Source organism: Amblyomma mixtum, chromosome 10, assembly GCF_055824585.1.
Source record: "Amblyomma mixtum isolate Tamu chromosome 10, ASM5582458v1, whole genome shotgun sequence".
Taxonomy (NCBI): domain Eukaryota; kingdom Metazoa; phylum Arthropoda; class Arachnida; order Ixodida; family Ixodidae; genus Amblyomma; species Amblyomma mixtum.
In genome coordinates, this window is record NC_143021.1 from 82,999,469 (window position 1) to 83,017,619 (window position 18,151).

Sequence of the window (18,151 nt, forward strand, 5' to 3'; positions counted from 1 at the left end):
CCAGCCAAGCTCATCTTTCACACCGACACCGACGATACGGAGCTGTCGTCTCCATCAAGGAAAGACTGGCGTGCACTCGCAGAAGTTAAATACGCGATTCTAAACTGGGACTGGCGGATGTAGTTGAGAATAATTGCAGTTGGCATGGTAAAGAGACTTGTTCACCTCAATAACTTTGGGCCACGAAATTCTCCTTCGAGCGGTGTAGGGTCCGGCAAATTATGCAGCTGCAAAACAGACTTTCCGCTTTAACTGAAGAAGACGACCGTAGTGTTGAAACAATGAATGATAATCTTACAGCTATCGTTACAGAGTGCGCCGCAGGAGTAGGTGGTAGGATGGTTCGACAGGATACCAACAAGCTATCTCAGGAGACTAAAGATCTGATTAAGAAACGTCAAAGCATGAGGACGTCTAACTCCACAGACAGGATAGAACTAGCAGAGCTATCTAAGTTAATAAATAAGCGCAAGGTAGCCGACATAAGAAAGTTTAACATGGAGAAAATCGAGTATGCTCTAAGGAATGGAGGTAGCCTAAAATCAGTGAGGAGAAAACTGGGCATAGGTAAAAACCAGATGCATGCGCTAAAAGACAAACAGGGCAATGTCATCAGCAATATGGATAAGATAGTTGAATTAGCCGAAGAGTTCTACACAAATCTATACAGTACCGAATGTAATCATCAAGTTACTGATGGAGGCAGTCGAGCACAGCAATGGGACATCCCGCCAGTAACGAAGGAGGAAGTAAAGAAAGCCTTAGGAGCAATGCAAAGAGGGAAAGCAGCTGGTGGAGATCAGGTAACAGCAGATTTGCTGAAGGACGGAGGAGAGATTGTGCTACAAAAACTAGCCACCCTGTATACGCAATGCCTTGTGACCTCGAGAGTACCAGAAGCTTGGAAGAACGCTAACATTATCTTAATTCATAGGAAAGGAGACGTCAAGGACTTGAAGAATTACAGACCGATCAGCTTATTGTCCGTTGCCTACAAGGTATTTACTAAGGTAATCGCTAATAGAATCAGGACAACCTTGGACTTTAGTCAACCAAATGATCAGGCATGACAGAAGCCAACAGCCACAGAAACCAGGGGGCATTGGGGATTTTTTAATTTATTTATTTAATTTGTGCTGTTGATCAATTTAGAATATTACTGAATATACTATCGCTTAAAGCTAATTGATTAGAAAAGCAGAAGAAAAAACAACCACATGCCGCCGGTGGGATCCGAACCCACGACCTCCGAATTACGCGTCCGGTGCTCTACCTTTGAGCTACGGCGACGGCTGTCAGATCTTCTGCTTTCGGGGGTATTTATGTTTACAAGTAACCTAACCTTGAGAGTGTTCATAAGCGCCACCCACGTTCATAAGCGGCGGACGTGGAACGTCCTGAGTTACCGCAGGTGTGACGTAGAACGTCATCGACGAAGAGGGAGGAAGCTGCGTGAGAACCCTCTTATGCTTCCTATGGCGTCAAGGCTGCCAGAACCGAGGCCCTCGCTAAGCAATTAAGCAAACAAGGGAACGGGGAATGAGGGGCTCGTTATAAATATGACAGAAGCCAACAGGCACAGAAACCAAGGGGCATAGGGGATTTTTTAATTTATTTATTTAATTTGTGCTGTTGATCAATTTAGAATATAACTGAATATACTATCGCTTAAAGCTAATTGATTAGAAAAGCAGAAGAAAAAACAACCACATGCCGCCGGTGGGATCCGTGGTTGTTTTTTCTTCTGCTTTTCTAATCAATTAGCTTTAAGCGATAGTATATTCAGTAATATTCTAAATTGATCAACAGCACAAATTAAATAAATAAATTAAAAAATCCCCTATGCTCCTTGGTTTCTGTGGCTGTTGGCTTCTGTCATATTTATAACGACCCCTCATTCCCCGTTCCCTTGTTTGCTTAATTGCTTAGCGAGGGCCTCGGTTCTGGCAGCCTTGACGCCATAGGAAGCATAAGAGGGTTCTCACGCAGCTTCCTCCCTCTTCGTCGATGACGTTCTACGTCACACCTGCGGTAACTCAGGACGTTCCACGTCCGCCGCTTATGAACGTTGGTGGCGCTGATGAACACTCTCAAGGTTAGGTTACTTGTAAACATAAATACCCCCGAAAGCAGAAGATCTGACAGCCGTCGCCGTAGCTCAGAGGTAGAGCACCGGACGCGTAATTCGGAGGTCGTGGGTTCGGATCCCACCGGCGGCATGTGGTTGTTTTTTCTTCTGCTTTTCTAATCAATTAGCTTTAAGCGATAGTATATTCAGTAATATTCTAAATTGATCAACAGCACAAATTAAATAAATAAATTAAAAAATCCCCTATGCCCCTTGGTTTCTGTGGCTGTTGGCTTCTGTCATATTTATAACGAGCCCCTCATTCCCCGTTCCCTTGTTTGCTTAATTGCTTAGCGAGGGCCTCGGTTCTGGCAGCCTTGACGCCATAGGAAGCATAAGAGGGTTCTCACGCAGCTTCTTCCCTCTTCGTCGATGACGTTCTACGTCACACCTGCGGTAACTCAGGACGTTCCACGTCCGCCGCTTATGAACGTGGGTGGCGCTGATGAACACTCTCAAGGTTAGGTTACTTGTAAACATAAATACCCCCGAAAGCAGATCTGACAGCCGTCGCCGTAGCTCAGAGGTAGAGCACCGGACGCGTAATTCGGAGGTCGTGGGTTCGGATCCCACCGGCGGCATGTGGTTGTTTTTTCTTCTGCTTTTCTAATCAATTAGCTTTAAGCGATAGTATATTCAGTAATATTCTAAATTGACCAACAGCACAAATTAAATAAATTAAAAAATCCCCTATGCCCCTTGGTTTCTGTGGCTGTTGGCTTCTGTCATATTTATAACGAGCCCCTCATTCCCCGTTCCCTTGTTTGCTTAAATGATCAAGCAGGCTTTCGTAAAAGATACTGGACAATAGACCACATTCACACTATCAATCAGGTGATAGAGAAATGCGCAGAATATAACCAACCCCTATATATAGCCTTCATTGATTACGAGAAAGCATTCGACTCAGTGGAAACCTCAGCTGTCATGCAGGCATTGCGGAATCAGGGTGTGGAAGAGTGCTATGTGAAAATATTGGAAGATATTTATTACGATTGCACAGCTACTATAGTTCTCCATAAAGCCAGCAATAAAATTCCAATACGGAAAGGTGTCAGGCAGGGAGACACGATCTCGCCAATGCTCTTCACTGCCTGCTTACAGGAGGTATTCTGGGGACTGGAATGGGAAGAGTTGGGGATAAGAGTTAATGGAGAATACCTGAGTAATTTGCGATTCGGTGATGACATTGTCTTGCTAAGCCACTCAGGACAAGAACTGCAAAGCATGATCAATCAGCTAGACAGGCAGAGTAGAACGGTGGGGCTAAGAATTAACATGCAGAAAACCAAAGTAATGTTCAATAGCCTTGCAAGGGAACAGCAGTTCGCAATTGGTAGCGAGGTGCTAGAAGTAGTAAGAGAATATGTCTACTTAGGGCAGGTAGTGACCGCAGATCCGGATCATGAGAGGGAAATAACTAGAAGAATAAGAATGGGGTGGAGCGCGTATGGCATGTTCTCTCAGGTCATGAATGGTAGCTTACCAATATCCATGAAGAGAAAAGTATATAACAGCTGTATCCTACCGGTACTCACCTATGGGGCAGAAACGTGGAGGCTAACAAAGAGGGTTCAGCTTAAGTTAAGAACAACGCAGCGAGCTATGGAAAGGAAAATGATAGGTGTAACGTTAAGAGATCGGAAGAGGGCGGAGTGGGTGAGGGAATAAACGCGGGTTAATGACATCCTAGTTGAAATCAAGAGGAAGAAGTGGGCTTGGGCAGGGCATGTAATGCGAAGGCAAGATAACCGCTGGTCCTTAAGGGTAACGGAGTGGATTCCAAGAGAAAGCAAACGTAGCAGGGGACGGCAGAAAGTTAGTTGGGCGGATGAGATTAAGAAGTTTGCGGGGATACAGTGGCGGCAACTAGCAAAGGACAGGGTTAATTGGAGAGACATGGGAGAGGCCTTTGCCCTGCAGTATGTGTAGTCAGGCTGATGATGATGATGATAATGAAATTTCTTATAAATGCTACTGGAATGTCTTATCATGCTTTCCGGCAAAAAAATGTACAGCGGGTGGGAAGTGACCACGAGATCGCCGAGCGGAGGTAATTGCTCTGCCGTCATGACATGTGTAGGGAACGCTGACCACCTAGAATGTTAAGTACCGGGACCAGTACACAAGAGAACGAACCTTAGCACCATGAATGCCGATGAAGACAGAGCTTCCATTTATGTGAGGAGGCACCTCCAAGTTTCATGGTGGAAGAAGGCCATGTTCCTTGATCAGCTGACACGCATGATGTACTCCAGCTACATGTGCACAGTTTCTTTTTAGGGCTCCATGATCGATCGGAGTCTTTTGGTTTCTCACAGGCCATCGTAGGGGGCAGTGCGGCAGCAGTAGGTGCGGACCGCTTGCTTGCCTCCTTGGCACACGAGGCTGCAGACTGCAGGTCGTTTTCTAGGAGGCTTTCTTGAACCAGCCTGCTTTATCAGACATTTGGGACATCCGGGAGAAATACTCAGCAGAGCATTCGCCTACAGCACCGGTTTCTTGGGTGCATTTAAAAGTGCCTTGCCATTGAACTTGGCGTAGTACGATTTTATATCGTATGCTCGGGAAAGTGCTTCGCGCAGACGTGGGCGCTCGGTTTCAATATCATGTCTGCTCTAGGGATCGCCTGGCGTCAAAGTTCTAGGCGAGCAGGCTCCGACGCAGCTTTAAAAAGTGACACATTGTTCCGGACAACTCTGGTAGCTTGATCTGCAGCTGGTGGTACGAAGCATAATAGCGTCTAGTCGGCTTCTGGACCCAGCTGGACCCCTCAGGTGTGCCACAGCAACAACCAACAGATCCCAGCCACTATGTACGTAGGCCGTGACCACCATCCACGGTGTCGGCCCACGCCACCACGTGCGTTTGCACAACGATCTCTGCGGCTGGTCCCAAACCGCGACACAGAAAGCTAGTTCTAGCAAACTTTGTTCCTGCAGGTTGCCTGTCTCAACGTGGAAGCCGAGAAAATAACTCCCACATCTTGTGATGCACTCTGGCAGCGCGAAGCACCGACAAACACAGCCTAAAACGCCACCGAAAGCCGCGCAAACCGCGCTCAGCCGCGTCCGCCGCTCTACAAGCAAATGGCCACTACGGTGCCTCAGTGGCCAGCGCCGCTTTCAGGGTGAGGACACCGCTCTCGACGGAGTTATGTTGGGTCCCACTCTCCCATTCGGTTACATAGGGCACATGCGTCGGCGAGCTGTTTCGGACAGAAAACTTCCTCTACCGCGTGAAATTCCACAAATATGATGTCCTCCCAAGACAGGGTGGTACCATAGATTGTTGAAAAAGTGAATCAAAGTTAGTTACGCCAAATTATATCTTCGTTCGAAGCTAATGTCCCGAGAAACTCGGCGTCTTGTGATCAATCGTTACATTGATCACAAGACAGGCGATGCATAATCCAGTGGAATCTGCTGACCCGGATGCTTTGCATTTCGTTACTTTTCAAGCAAATAGGACGACTTATTTCGAGCTACATTTCCATATCTGCCAAAGTCTGCCATTCAAGTAGCCTCTCGTTCGCCGCGAAGTCAAGTGCAAGAAGTTAACGAGGATGAAACGTTAAAGCAAAGTAGTCGCGACTACGCGACGCCAACAAAAGGAGCCTTCTTTTCTTCACTACAAAGAAAAATCGCTCCTTTGGTTGACATCACGCAGCCACATGAGTAGAATTCGTCACACGTGTTTCTGGGCGGGCATTTTCAAGAGTTTACGTTTCATTTTTGTCTCCCTTGATGACAGCTGCGGGGATGGTAGCTTGTCTGTCCTGCCGACTCGTCCGTGTCTTCGTGCGCGCTTTACGTCAAACGCGGTTTTCCAACAAGCCCAGACCCATACCCTAATGAGAGATCAATTGTCTTCAGAAGGGTTGAAATGCGGGCCAGTTGGTACATTGTAAACGAAGAAAAAACCAGTCACACAAGACGACGGACAAGAAGAGTGTACACACCACAACGACTGGTGTGTACACTCTTCTTGTCCGTCGTCTTGTGTGACTGGTTTTTTCTTCGTTTATCAATTGTCTTGCCCGACTACTTCCACTCAAGCCTTCTAAGGCTTTGGCAGGCGCCCATTGGTACTGGAAAGAGCAAATAAACAAATTTTGTTATTATTATTATTATTATTACTGAGTAAGGCGACAAGCCAGCGTCTTTTGAAAGCTGGAGCAGACAGTTCCGCTGAAGCGAGCAAGGCGGCCCGTGTTGCTCTGACACCCCTTTGTTAGTTTAGCTTGGCAGGGATAATGAGATTCAAACTAAGTGGTTATAAGAGCCTGATTTTGTGAGGTTACTTTGGTAATGGGTCGCTTTTGACAATTTTTTCTTGATGTTTTGAAATGAAAAAATGAATGTGCCAGTTAAATTTGTCCTCAAACAAAGCTACTTACCAACTACGAATCAGCAAAACGTCGTCTCATCGTATCATCAATCTACATGTAGTCAACACCGTTCAGAGAAAAACTCAACCGCCTGCGTGATTCTTTTGTGGAACAAGCAGTTGAGAAAGTATCACCAATAGGTTTCAGATATGTCAAAGCTGTACACCTCAGAGCAGTGTGGCGATTGACCGTTTGGAAGAGAAATTTGCCATTACTGCGTCAAATTTTCCACATGTGGTCCAGTAATAATACGAAGGGATCCCAAAGAATGTTGAAAAAGTGGGTGTTAACTACGCAGAAATAGTTGTATTTGGCAGGTCATTCTCCGCGCTTCTGGCATACCCGGGAAAATAAGGGCCCTGTGAACAGCCCTTACGTACGAACAACAAATGTAGCATAATTCTACTGAATTCGGCGACCATGGCACTAAAATTACAATCACGAAATAACGCCAAATAACTGCTGTCCTTTTTCAGTGCAGCCAGTAGTTACTACGGCACATAGCAATCCATGATTGCTTTTCGATTGCCGTGTGAATAGAGCGGCTGCACCATGCGTAATACGCTCTGAAAAGTGCCAGAATATTATTGCTACGAGCGAAACAAGTATCTACTGCATATTTCCAGTTGAGTCGCATTATTTCAGTCGCCACGCAACCGCATACAAACCACGTCATGCGCATAGCGCATTGTACGCGTCCGGCGCGTGGGACCCAACATGCCGCTGCGAGGGGGAACGGCGGTGGTGGGTGGTACAAAGGGTGTCCTCACCTTGAGAGTGGAGGCGCGCGGACATCAAGGCACCCTAATGGCCACTAGTCCGCAGCGACCCCGCACCGCTGCGGTCGGTTCATGCACTAGAGGGAGAACGTGGTCTGTGCGCGCTCTGCGCCGCGGCGGGCGGACAGTGTCAGTAGCTGAGATATTCTTACACGGTGGCCTCGACGCAGCTTTACTTTCGGGCAATATGGCAGCGCCCGTCGATTCGGGGCTGCTCGCTTCACCACCGACTTCCCGCTGCCGCTGTGTCTCATCTTCACGGCAAACGAAAGGTGCACGAAGCTTTCCCTTTGCCAGAACATGCGCGCACCACCAGATTTTAGCGACAAAGCTCTCCAAATTTGCAGATTACTTGTGTGTACGCTTCGTTTCACATCAGAAGGTGCGGAAGGTTCAAATAGTTGAGCCGCCGCGGTGGCTAAGTGGTTATGGCGCTCGGCTGCTGACCCGAGAGACGCGGGTTCGATCCCGGCCGCGTCGGTCGAATTTCGATGGAGGCGAAATTCCAGAGGCCCGTATAGTGTGCGATATCAGTACACGTAAAAGAACCCTAGGTGGTCGAAATTTCCGGAGCCCTTTACTACGGCGTTCCTCATAGCCTCAGTCGCTTGGGGATGTTTAACCCCCATAAACCAAACCATGAAACAGTTGGTCTCCACTTCAAAAATGTTAGCGATTTTGGTTCAGAAAGGGGTCACAAAGAATTGTAATTATGTTCACACTCTGTTTTCTTATTTGTACAGTAATTTTTATTCGCGCGGACGTAAACAAAACTGAAAATAATTTCATTCAACCCAGTGACATTTAATGTACTGGTGTTCGGTTATAGTAAGTAATGAAGAGTTTTATCCGTTGTCTTGGCGAATTGAAGAAAAATTCAGTCAGTAAGCAGATTACAAAGTAAAAAAAAAAGAAGTTGCGTTTCACAAGAGTAATACTTACTAAAGCCATGTTGAACAAAGGGACAAAAAGAGCTCGAGAAAGCTGGGAAGGTTTGGTTTTGTGAAACGTTCTAAAAGCTTTGAAGGAATGAAGGTTAATGAGCTCGGTCTGTAATAAGTAGGAATTGTGCGTTGTCTGATTTATAGAAAACTCCGTTCCCCACTTTCCGGTCATACGGAAATGTGGAACACTAGTCAACGAGACACTCTGCAGCAAATTGCTGTCATATCTGCTCTATCGCCAGTGGGCACGGAAGGAGATATCCGCTATTATTCTCCGTTCAATACTTAGCATTCGGCGCTGCCTGTGCTAGCATACCTGTATTACCAAAACCTATCTCGCCATCTATGCAAACTCAATAGCCTCTAGAAACTTAGGCACCGCCTTGATGAAGCGAGTATCCTTTGTTGCCGCAATCTGCAGGCACCGCACTTTGCGATGTCTGGCATGTTTTCCATGCGTCACCACGTTTTCGTTTATTAGGGCTCCGGCAAGTACAAGCGCCGTGGCGTGGCATGCTGTTGCCTGAACACTACCTGCGCTGCTTCCGTAGCGTTAATTGGTGAAGCTGAGTGTGACTGTAGCCAGTGTAGTTTCTCCTTGCGATCTGCTCGCGTGGCAGCGCATTGATGTTTTCTAGGGCGCCGCCTTCTTAGGCGGGGCACTCTGTAGAATAATTACTTTGTCGTCCAGGGCACGCTAGATTACGAGACTGTGATGAAGAGGCTGAATTACCTGGAACAAGTCATGAACGAGACATTACGTCTGCACCCTCCGGGTCTCACGTGAGTGTGCCAGTTGCTTCCCAGCATGCACTGAGTGTGCGATCTACCTTTTCTTATCCCGCTTCATCCCCTTTTCTCAGGAAAGTGTTCGCCACCCGCGGTTCCTTATCGCACTCAGGTGAGGGAATGGTAGCGCGGGGTGGCCACCAGACAAATATTGAGTGTCTTCGGAGCGGAGCCCTGTTGAGTAGATTGGCACTTGTAGTGGCCGTTTCCCACATTTAGCCGTTGTGTCTCTGAAGCCTGTTTTGCGGCGGGCTGCCCACCGGGTTGTGGGTAAAGCACGGGGGATTACTGAAAGAAACCGGGACGACGGGAGCGGCGGCGAAAACAGTCCCAGGTCGGCTACATCGAGCAAAACCACCCGCGGCGATATCAATTCCGCTGAAGCGCATCATCATCTCTGTCGCTGACGCGAATGTGGGTCTTGTTTACCATCGTCCCCGGGGAAAAGAGGATCCATTCGGGTGAGTGAAAGCGACTGTAAGATAGCTGGGTCGTAGTATGGCTTGAGTTGCTGTACAAGAACTGTCTCGCGACCGCGGCGGCGGAGATCGGGAGACAGTGTGAGTGGTTCGACAACACACTTTGCAGGAAATGCGCGCTCTGAAACGCGGCAGCGGTCCAGATACTTTTGCCTAGAAATTTCCAGGACAGTCTAGGAGTATTGGACAGTATCCAGAGCCACACAAGGGCACCAGAAGAGAAGTGCTGTTTGCTGGGATCGTTGTAGGAGCGGCATTTCTGGCGACACTGCATGTCAATCTTAAGTGAGCGGCCAATTTGGCGACAGTGTTCTGCGTGCTGGGCGGCTTCAGAAACAGGGCCATATTCAGAGACTTCAAGGTTGTAAGAAAGAATGGTATCTATTTTAGCAGACGGCTGACGGTCATAAAGGATAAAATGGAGAGAATCCGGTAGTGGGCTGAGTGTCGGTATTGCAAGCGTAAGTTACATAAGGAAGCACAAGAACTAAATTCAAGTGGTTCGAAGCGAAGTACATAAAGAGCATGTGATTCTTTAGGGTGGAAATTTGGGCAAGTCGGTACTGATCCATACCATGAGAGTAGCGCAAAACCAGTACGACGGACAAAAGGAGAAAGAACACACACCAACAACACAGGCGCTAACTTCCGACTGATGAAGAAAGCCAAAACAAACCAAGTGAACGAAACCTCAGCAAAAGTAGCGCATGCGCTGACCTAGCAAAAAAAATAAATTGAAAAAAGATGCCACAAAAAATTAGAGATCACGAATGTTCTGAACCCAAGAAGGCCAGCTCTCGTTTAGACAACGAAATGGACGGTGTGCTAACACAGTTATCTTGTAAGGCAGCTTCCACAATTTCGCGAGTTTCCTTGGCAGCGACTGCGCATTTATCCAAAAAAGGCACGCACTTGCAATCTTCGCAATACAAATCTATATTGCTGCCGGTATATGTATTCATGTTGTTATTTTGCTCCCGAAGCCTGTCGTTCAGGCACCGACCAGATTGAACAATATACTGCCTGCCACAAGAGGGCGCGATATTGTACACAATGCCCTCAGTACATTTAACAAATCTTTTCCTGTGGCGGATGGTACACTGCTGCTTTTGGGAGCGATGTGCGGAGGGCAGGGATTTTTTGCATAACACACTGAGTTTGTCAGGAGCTGAAAACATCACGCGAACGTTTGCCTTTTTTCCTATTTTCTTGAGATTGTGCGCGAAACAATGGATGCAATGAATGACAGCCACCTTGCTCTTCGTTTCTTCTGCGGTGTCATGTTTTTTTTCGGAGTTTCTTTTTCCGGAGGTTTTCGGCGACTGAACCCACGAAATCCTTAGGGTACCCTGCTTCGAGGAACCTCGCGATTTGTTCATAAAAGCTAGATGTGCATTGGTGGGGCAATGACTTTTCAAAGGCGTTTTCCATGCAGAGGTCAATAATGCCTCGTTTCACGAGTTTAGAAGTATACGGTAGAAGCGCTTTGTTGGCGCGAGGTGAATAGCACCAGCAAACGTGGTTGTCCTTGAATTCAAGCCGAATATCAATAAATCTTATCTCTGAGTCAGTAGGTATTTCGCTAGTCAATAGTATCGGGTGAAAACACCCTTGTACAATGGTCAAAATGTCTTAAGTAACGGCCTCGAGGTTCGATGGTGTACAGTTAAAACAAGGAAAAGAAAATCATCCACAAATCTGAAGATTATAACCACGCAAGAGTCTGCAAGTCGCTCTTGGAGGACCCTGTCGGTGTGAGCAAGGTACAGGTTACTAAGTGCGGGGGCCAGGCAGGACCCAATGCATATTCCCTGTTTTTGAATGAACGGAGCGTCTTGCCAATTTATGTATGTGGAGTGCAAATAAAACAACAGCAATTCTAAAAAACTATCAACAGACAGCCCTCATTCATAAATTGGCTAGACGCTCCGTACATTCAAAAACAGGGAATATGCTTTGGGTCCTGTATGGCCCCCGCACTTAGTAACCAATACCTTGCTCACCTTGACACGATCCTCCAAGAGTGACTTGCAAACTCTTGTGTGGTTAGAATCTTCAGATTTGTGGATGATTTTCTTTTCCTCGTTAACTGCCCACTATCGAACCTCGAGGCCGTTACTTCAGAAGTTTTACCATTCTACAAGGGCGTTTTCACCCGCTGCGAAATGCCTACTGACTCAGAGATAAGATTTCTTGATATTCGGCTTGAATTCATGGACAACCACGTTTGCTGGTGCTATTCATCTCGCGCCAACAAACCGCTTCTACCGTATACATCAGCTCATTCTAAACTCGTGAAACGAGGCATTATTGACCTCTGCATGGAAAACACCTTTGAAAAGTCATGCCCCCACCAATGCACATATAGCTTTCATGAAAAACTCGCAAGGTTCCTCGAAGCAGGGTACCCTAAAGATTTCGTGGGTTCAGTCGCCGAAAACCTCCGGAAAAAGAAACTCCGGAAAAAACATGACACCACAGAAGAAACGAAGAGCAAGGTGGCTGTCATTCATTGCATCCATTGTATCGCTCACAATCTCAAGAAATAGGCAAATAGGCAAACGTTCGCGTGGTGTTTTCAGCTCCAGAGAAACTCAGTGTATTATGCAAAAGATCCCTGCCCTCCGCACATAGCTCCCGAAAGAAGCAGTGTACCATCCTACTAATCTCGAGTCCAGACGTTGCATCTTTCGGCTCTGCCTCTTGTTTCAGTTTCAGCTATCCTGCCAGCTCATCGCTTATCAAGCCGGACCAACCATCCCAAAACAGTCTACCCTCCCCCAGCACAGACTACAGCTCATCTTCGCTCATTCTTCGTGCAAACTGCTCGGGACTGGAACGGCCTGCCATTCGACTCCGTTCACCACTCCGATCCACTGCACTTCAAGGCTGCCATCCAATCTTCCATTAGTGACACATTCAGCCCATCCCTCATGTAATACCCCATTCCTGGGGCATTTGAGGTATTGATAATAAATAAATAAATAAATAAATAAATAAAAATGTACTGAGGGTATTGTGTGCAATATCCCGCTCTCTTGTGGCAAGCAGTATATTGGACAATCTGGTAGGTGCCTGAACGATAGGCTTCGGGACCACAATAACAACATGAAGACATATACCGGCAGCAATCTAGCTTTGCATTGCAAAGATTGCAAGTGCGTGCCTTTTTTGGATAAATGCTCAGTCGTTGCCAAGAGTAGAGATAAGCTAACTCACGAAATTGTGGAAGCTGCACACATTGCTGCCTTACAAGATAACTGAGTTAGTACACCGCCCATTTCCTTGTTCAAACGAGAGCTGGCCTTTCTGGGTTCAAAATATCCGTGATCTCCCATTTTTTATCGCATCTTTTTTCGATTTATTTTTTTCTCTTAGGTCAGCGCATGCACTAGTTTTGCTCAGGTTCCGTTCGCTTGGATGGTTTTGGCTTTCTTCGTCAGTCGGAAGTTAGCGCCTGTGTGGTAGGTGTGTGTTCTGTCCCCTCTTGTCCGTCGTCCCTCTTTTGCGCTACTCTTATGGTATAGAGAGCATGTCCCCGAGGGTGCCGTTAAATTGCTCTGTGTGATCACTGGACTGCGGATGATAGGTGGAGGCGGTGCGATGGATTTAGTTGCACTGGGTGAGCAGGGCTTTGACAACATCTGACAGAAAGACGCGGCCTCTGTCATTAAGCAGTTCACGAGGTGTAGCGAGAGGCGACATCCGCCGCTGTGGCAGCCTCAAGGGCTGCGGTTTCTACATACTTGTCACATCATCGGCCGCAAGCATAGCTCATCGATTGCCGGCTGCCATGTACAGAATGAGACCGCAGAATACAATGCCGATGCGGTGGAAAGGCGTGGTGGGAAAGGGAGCGGGTGCAACTCTCAAGCTGAACGATGAAAAGTCTTGCGATAGCAACAGGCGTGGCATGAGAGCGTGTAGTTGAGGACGGAAGTGTACATTCCTTGCCAGTAGTATAAGGCTGTCGGATTCGGGGGTGCGTCTTGAAAACTCTCGAGTGACTGTATTGTGAGCGAGCGTGGAATAGGCATATACATATATGCGTGCGAAAGTGACGAGGAATAATGAGCAACCACTTGCGGTTGTCTGAGCTGTTGCGGCAATAGAAGAGGTGATCACGAATTGTGAAGTGGGAAACATGATGGCGCAGAGCGCATGGCTGAGAAGCAGCCGATAGATTGGAGAGAAGGTCGAGAAGAGAAGCGAATCAGGTGTTTGTACTTTGCGCTGAGAGCATGTCGCTGATGTGAAGTGCCGACGGTGAGGCGTCAGAGGTGCACTGGCTGGCAATCTCAGCTGGAAATGGGCAGCGTTCACTAAGGTGGGGGTCACAGAGGCTCTTTTGGGGCGATCGGCGGCTGCCATGAGCAACTGTCAGTTCTCGGAACGTAAATCGAGGGGTGAGGAGTTCTTCCCCTATCCCACAGTCGAGATCAATGTCTATGCGCAGGAGCGATTAGACGTCCTTGTGCGAGATCTATTAAGGCGGCGATAATCCACACAGAAGCGCATGCAGCCATCCTTCGTTTTGACAAGCACAACAGGGGATAAGCAAGGGCTGCTTGCGCGGTGAATCACACCGGTCTGAAACATTTCGTCCACATGCTCTGCAGAAATCTGGCGCTCGGTTCCAGGCACACGGCAGGAGCTCCGCCGCAATGATGCGTAGGCACCAGCGTTGATGCGATGGGTGACAGTTGCAGTTTGGCCCGAGGAGCTTTGGTGAGAATTGAAAGAGCGGAACTGATGAAGTAGGGTTAGAAGCTATGTCTGTTGCTGCAGAGCAAAATCAGCATCGATTAAGCTAAGGAACACATCGGTAGAAGAGGGATCGGGCGCACTAGAGTGAAGTGCGGCGCATCGCCAGCGTCCTCGCGGATGAGCAGGGGCGTCATGGATTGGCCGAGGCATTCACCAATGCGCAAAGCGGCAAGTGAGGAGAACAAGTTAGGCATCAACTGTACCGAGAGGCCAGCGGACACAGTCAGTTCTGCGTACGGCAATTGAAGACACTTGCGGTGCGGTGTGAAGACGACAGTATCGTCGTTAAGAGGGCCTCCAGAGAGGTCTACAAAGAGGGAAGAGCACAAGGAAAGGTCGATGGTTTCGGCGGCAAAGGTTTTACGCTAGAAACAGAAGAAGCAGCGTCCGGCAAAGCATTGGGAAGAGCAGCGAACTCTACTTCAGCTTGATCACAGTGGATGAGAGTGTCATGACGCAACAGAAAATCCAAGCCAAGAATAATATCATGACCACAGGAAGGCAGCAAGACGAACTCTGTCGTATAGAGGACGTTCAGAATCACGACTCGAGCTGTACACGCTGCGGACGGCTTGATGTATTGAGCGCTGGTGGTGCGCAGCGCGTGTACAGCAATTAGCGCCTTTACTTTCCTTAAGTAGCGACAAAGCTTACAGAATCCCTTACAGAAACCGCCCATTACAGAAACCGCGGCACCAGTGTGGACAAGCGTCATGAAAGAAACGCCCCTAAACAGAAACTTGGGAAAGGTCCGCAAGCGATAGATAAGGCCTTTGGAAGTTTGACGGAGTTCTCGCCTAAGGAACGCCGGCACGTAGTTTTCCTCTTGAGTAGCACTGGGGCGACGTCGAGGCGAGCGTGTGTGGCGGCTAGATAGGGCCGAATGGTCAGGGGGAAAATGACGACTTGGCGGAGGCTCAGCAGGCGCGGAGTACCAATTCGTTGGAGGCCAGTACCCAGGAGTTTGTGGAGGTTGTGAAAGATGATACACATTTATTAGTTGCGGTTGATGAGCCGGTGGAGCGGGCTGTCGACACTGCTGGCCAGACCCTTTGCCAAATGTGTTCTATCCTTCGAAAGCAAGGTCACGCTCCAAGCAAACTCTTCGTCCTCAAAGCCGCTATCGATGCCAGCGCCGCTACAAACTAATGCTAAGACGGAGACAAAGACGGCAATGCCGCTTAAATAGGCCAGGCATCGGTGGTGCACCAGGGATTGCTGACTCGTGGAGCCAGTCGAGGATAATATCCCGGCACTCGCACAGGTACTCGAGGCGAAGGTAAGGCAGGCGCCCTAAGTCTGGCGACGACGTCCACGTATGTCTGGGTGTGTGGAACAGCCTGAGCAACCTGCTCTCAATAGTATGTCGAAGAGCCGGAACCAAATATGGTGGCGGCTCTTGAGGACACAGCAGAAGCGAGAGCGCGGCAGTTCTCCGCGAACAACGTCTTTTATCTAGTCTAGCAGTGAGGCAGTGTCACCTGGAGGCGTCAGCCCATCAAGCGGCTCAACCTGCCTCAGGCGCTGCGTAGTAAGGATCCTTTGCTTGCGCACTTCTTCGAAGCTCTGGCAGAGGGTGACGACTTCAGCAACGGTGCGCCAGTCGCACGCTGACAGTATCATAAAAGCGCCGTAAATGCCCTTCAAGATAGTTTTTGTCTTGTTAGCTTCCTACATGTGTACGTTTACACGCTTGCATAAGTCTAGGAGATCATCGACGTAACTTGTAAAGCTTTCACCGACGTGCTTCCACCGTTGGGCGGGGAATTTCCTCATAACCGGACGACCAAACATTTCTGCGAAGTTCGTCTTAAAGGCAGACCAAGTACGGATGTCCACGTCGTGGTTCGGATACCACATGCCAGCCACGCCGGTGAGATAAAAAGTGACGTTATTGAGTTTTGTATCAACGCACCATTTCCTGTAGAGGTTCACCCATTCGTAATATGTGTGCCAATCGTTGATATCATGCTTACTCTTCCCGCTGAAGATGGCCAGGTCCCACTGGCGAAAGGAGTCGGCACAGGTCGGCACAGGCTGGGCCCACTTGCACGGTTCGATGTGGAACGCATTCAGGCATCGCAGGTGTCGATGGAGTACAGCTCCGGAGTTCTAGGACTTTTACCTAGCACTCCCACTGGATGTAACACGGGGGTTAATTCAAAAACCGGGAAGTACGGGAGCGGCGGGAGCATATATACGAGGTCTGTTAGAAAAGTATCCGACCTTTGGCCGAAGAAAAAAAACTGGCATAACTGGAGCGTTAGAAACCTCATAACCTTCAAAGTAGTCTTCTTGGGGCTCCATATACATCTCCCAGCGGTGCTGCCATTGTTGTAAATATTCCGAAAAGGCCCTTTTCGGAATGTAATTTATCTCTGCTGTCGTTGCAGCCATAATGTCCTTTCTTTTCTGAAATCGCGCTCCTTCCAATGGCCTCTTGATTTTAGGAAACAGCCAGAAGTCGTAGGGGGACATATCAGGAGAGTAAGGAGCCTGTTGAACTACAGGATGCTGGTTTTTCGCCAGAAAAGTCTGAATCAAATGCGAGGAATGTGCAGGAGCAATGCCGCTAGGGATGCGCCAATTTCTTGTTGACCTCAATTCCGGTCTCTTGCGCCGCGCAGCACCACGTAGGCGATGGAGGACATCCCTGTAGTACTCTTTAGTCATTCTTTGACCCTGTGGGGTGTGTACTCGTGGTGTGCCACACAGAGGGAGTCAAAAAAGCAGTCAGCATCACTTTGACATTGCTGCGCACTTGGCGGGCCTTCTTTGGTCTTGGTGACGTGGAATGCGTCCTCTGTGACGACTGGGATTTGGTTTCCGGGTCGTACCCGTACACCCAAGACTCGTCACTAGTGATTACGGCGTCGGTGAAGTCAGGGTAACTGTTTGTGGAATCCAGCATCTCCTGTGAGACTTCAACACGAAGCTGCTTTTTCTCCACCGTCAGCAGCTTCGGCACGAATTTCGCCGCATCTCTCTCCATGGCCAAATCTTCGGTGATAATGGAATGTGCAGAAAAATTGCTGATGCCCACTTCTCCCGCAATTTCTCGGATAGTCACACAACAGTCCCGCATCACCACAGCGTTCACTTCGGAAATTACCCGGTCATTACAGCATGTTGATAGCCGACCGGAGCGTGGCTCTCTATCCACGGATGTGCGGCCGTCTTTAAACCAGTTGCACCACAGCTTAATCTGTGTGCTGCTCATAGCATCATCACTGAAAGCCGTCTGAACATTTCGAATGGTTTCCACTTGGCTATCGCCAAGTTTCTGGCAAAATTTGAGGTAGTAGCGCTGCTCCTCTCGCTCCGCCATTTTCCTTGCAACAAAAAAAAACGACGAGAGCACTGCGCACTGCCTCAAACGCAGCTTCCCAGCGACTGACGCTATCGGCAGGCGGGAAAAAATTCGTGCATGCGCACGAGGGTTCAAGGTCGGCTGCTGTAAGCGCACTTGTTTCATATCCATCAGGTGTTCGCAAAAAAAAATAAAGTCGGATACTTTTCTAACAGACCTCATATATATATATATATATATATATATATATATATATATATATATATATATATATATATATATATATATATATATATATATATATATATATATATATAGGTACAGTATTACGACAAACGCGACTGTTCTTTTAACGTTTATTTTGCCAACAGTTTCGGGAATGGTATTCCCTTCGTCAGGGCAGGCTTACAATGAATCCGTTTCGTCAATATAAGGACACAGAACAAGCGAGGAGGTATAATCTCCGCCCTCTAAACAAACTTGAGAATGAGGGCAGGGGACCGTATATAGCAGCACGACAAGTCTCACACGGGCCGCGGCTGAACAACAACCAGAAAAACAAACG

The 18,151-nt window shown here is 48.1% G+C and overlaps 1 protein-coding gene across 1 annotated transcript in view; it reads left to right on the plus strand.

The window, feature by feature from the left end:
- Positions 1-18,151, plus strand: part of LOC149326300 (cytochrome P450 3A19-like) — a 158,169-nt gene that overhangs the window by 50,316 nt on the left and 89,702 nt on the right. The window contains exon 5 of the mRNA XM_089564533.1: positions 8,933-9,024. Within this exon, the coding sequence (XP_089420659.1) occupies positions 8,933-9,024 (92 nt within the window). The remainder of the gene's footprint in view (positions 1-8,932; positions 9,025-18,151) is intronic.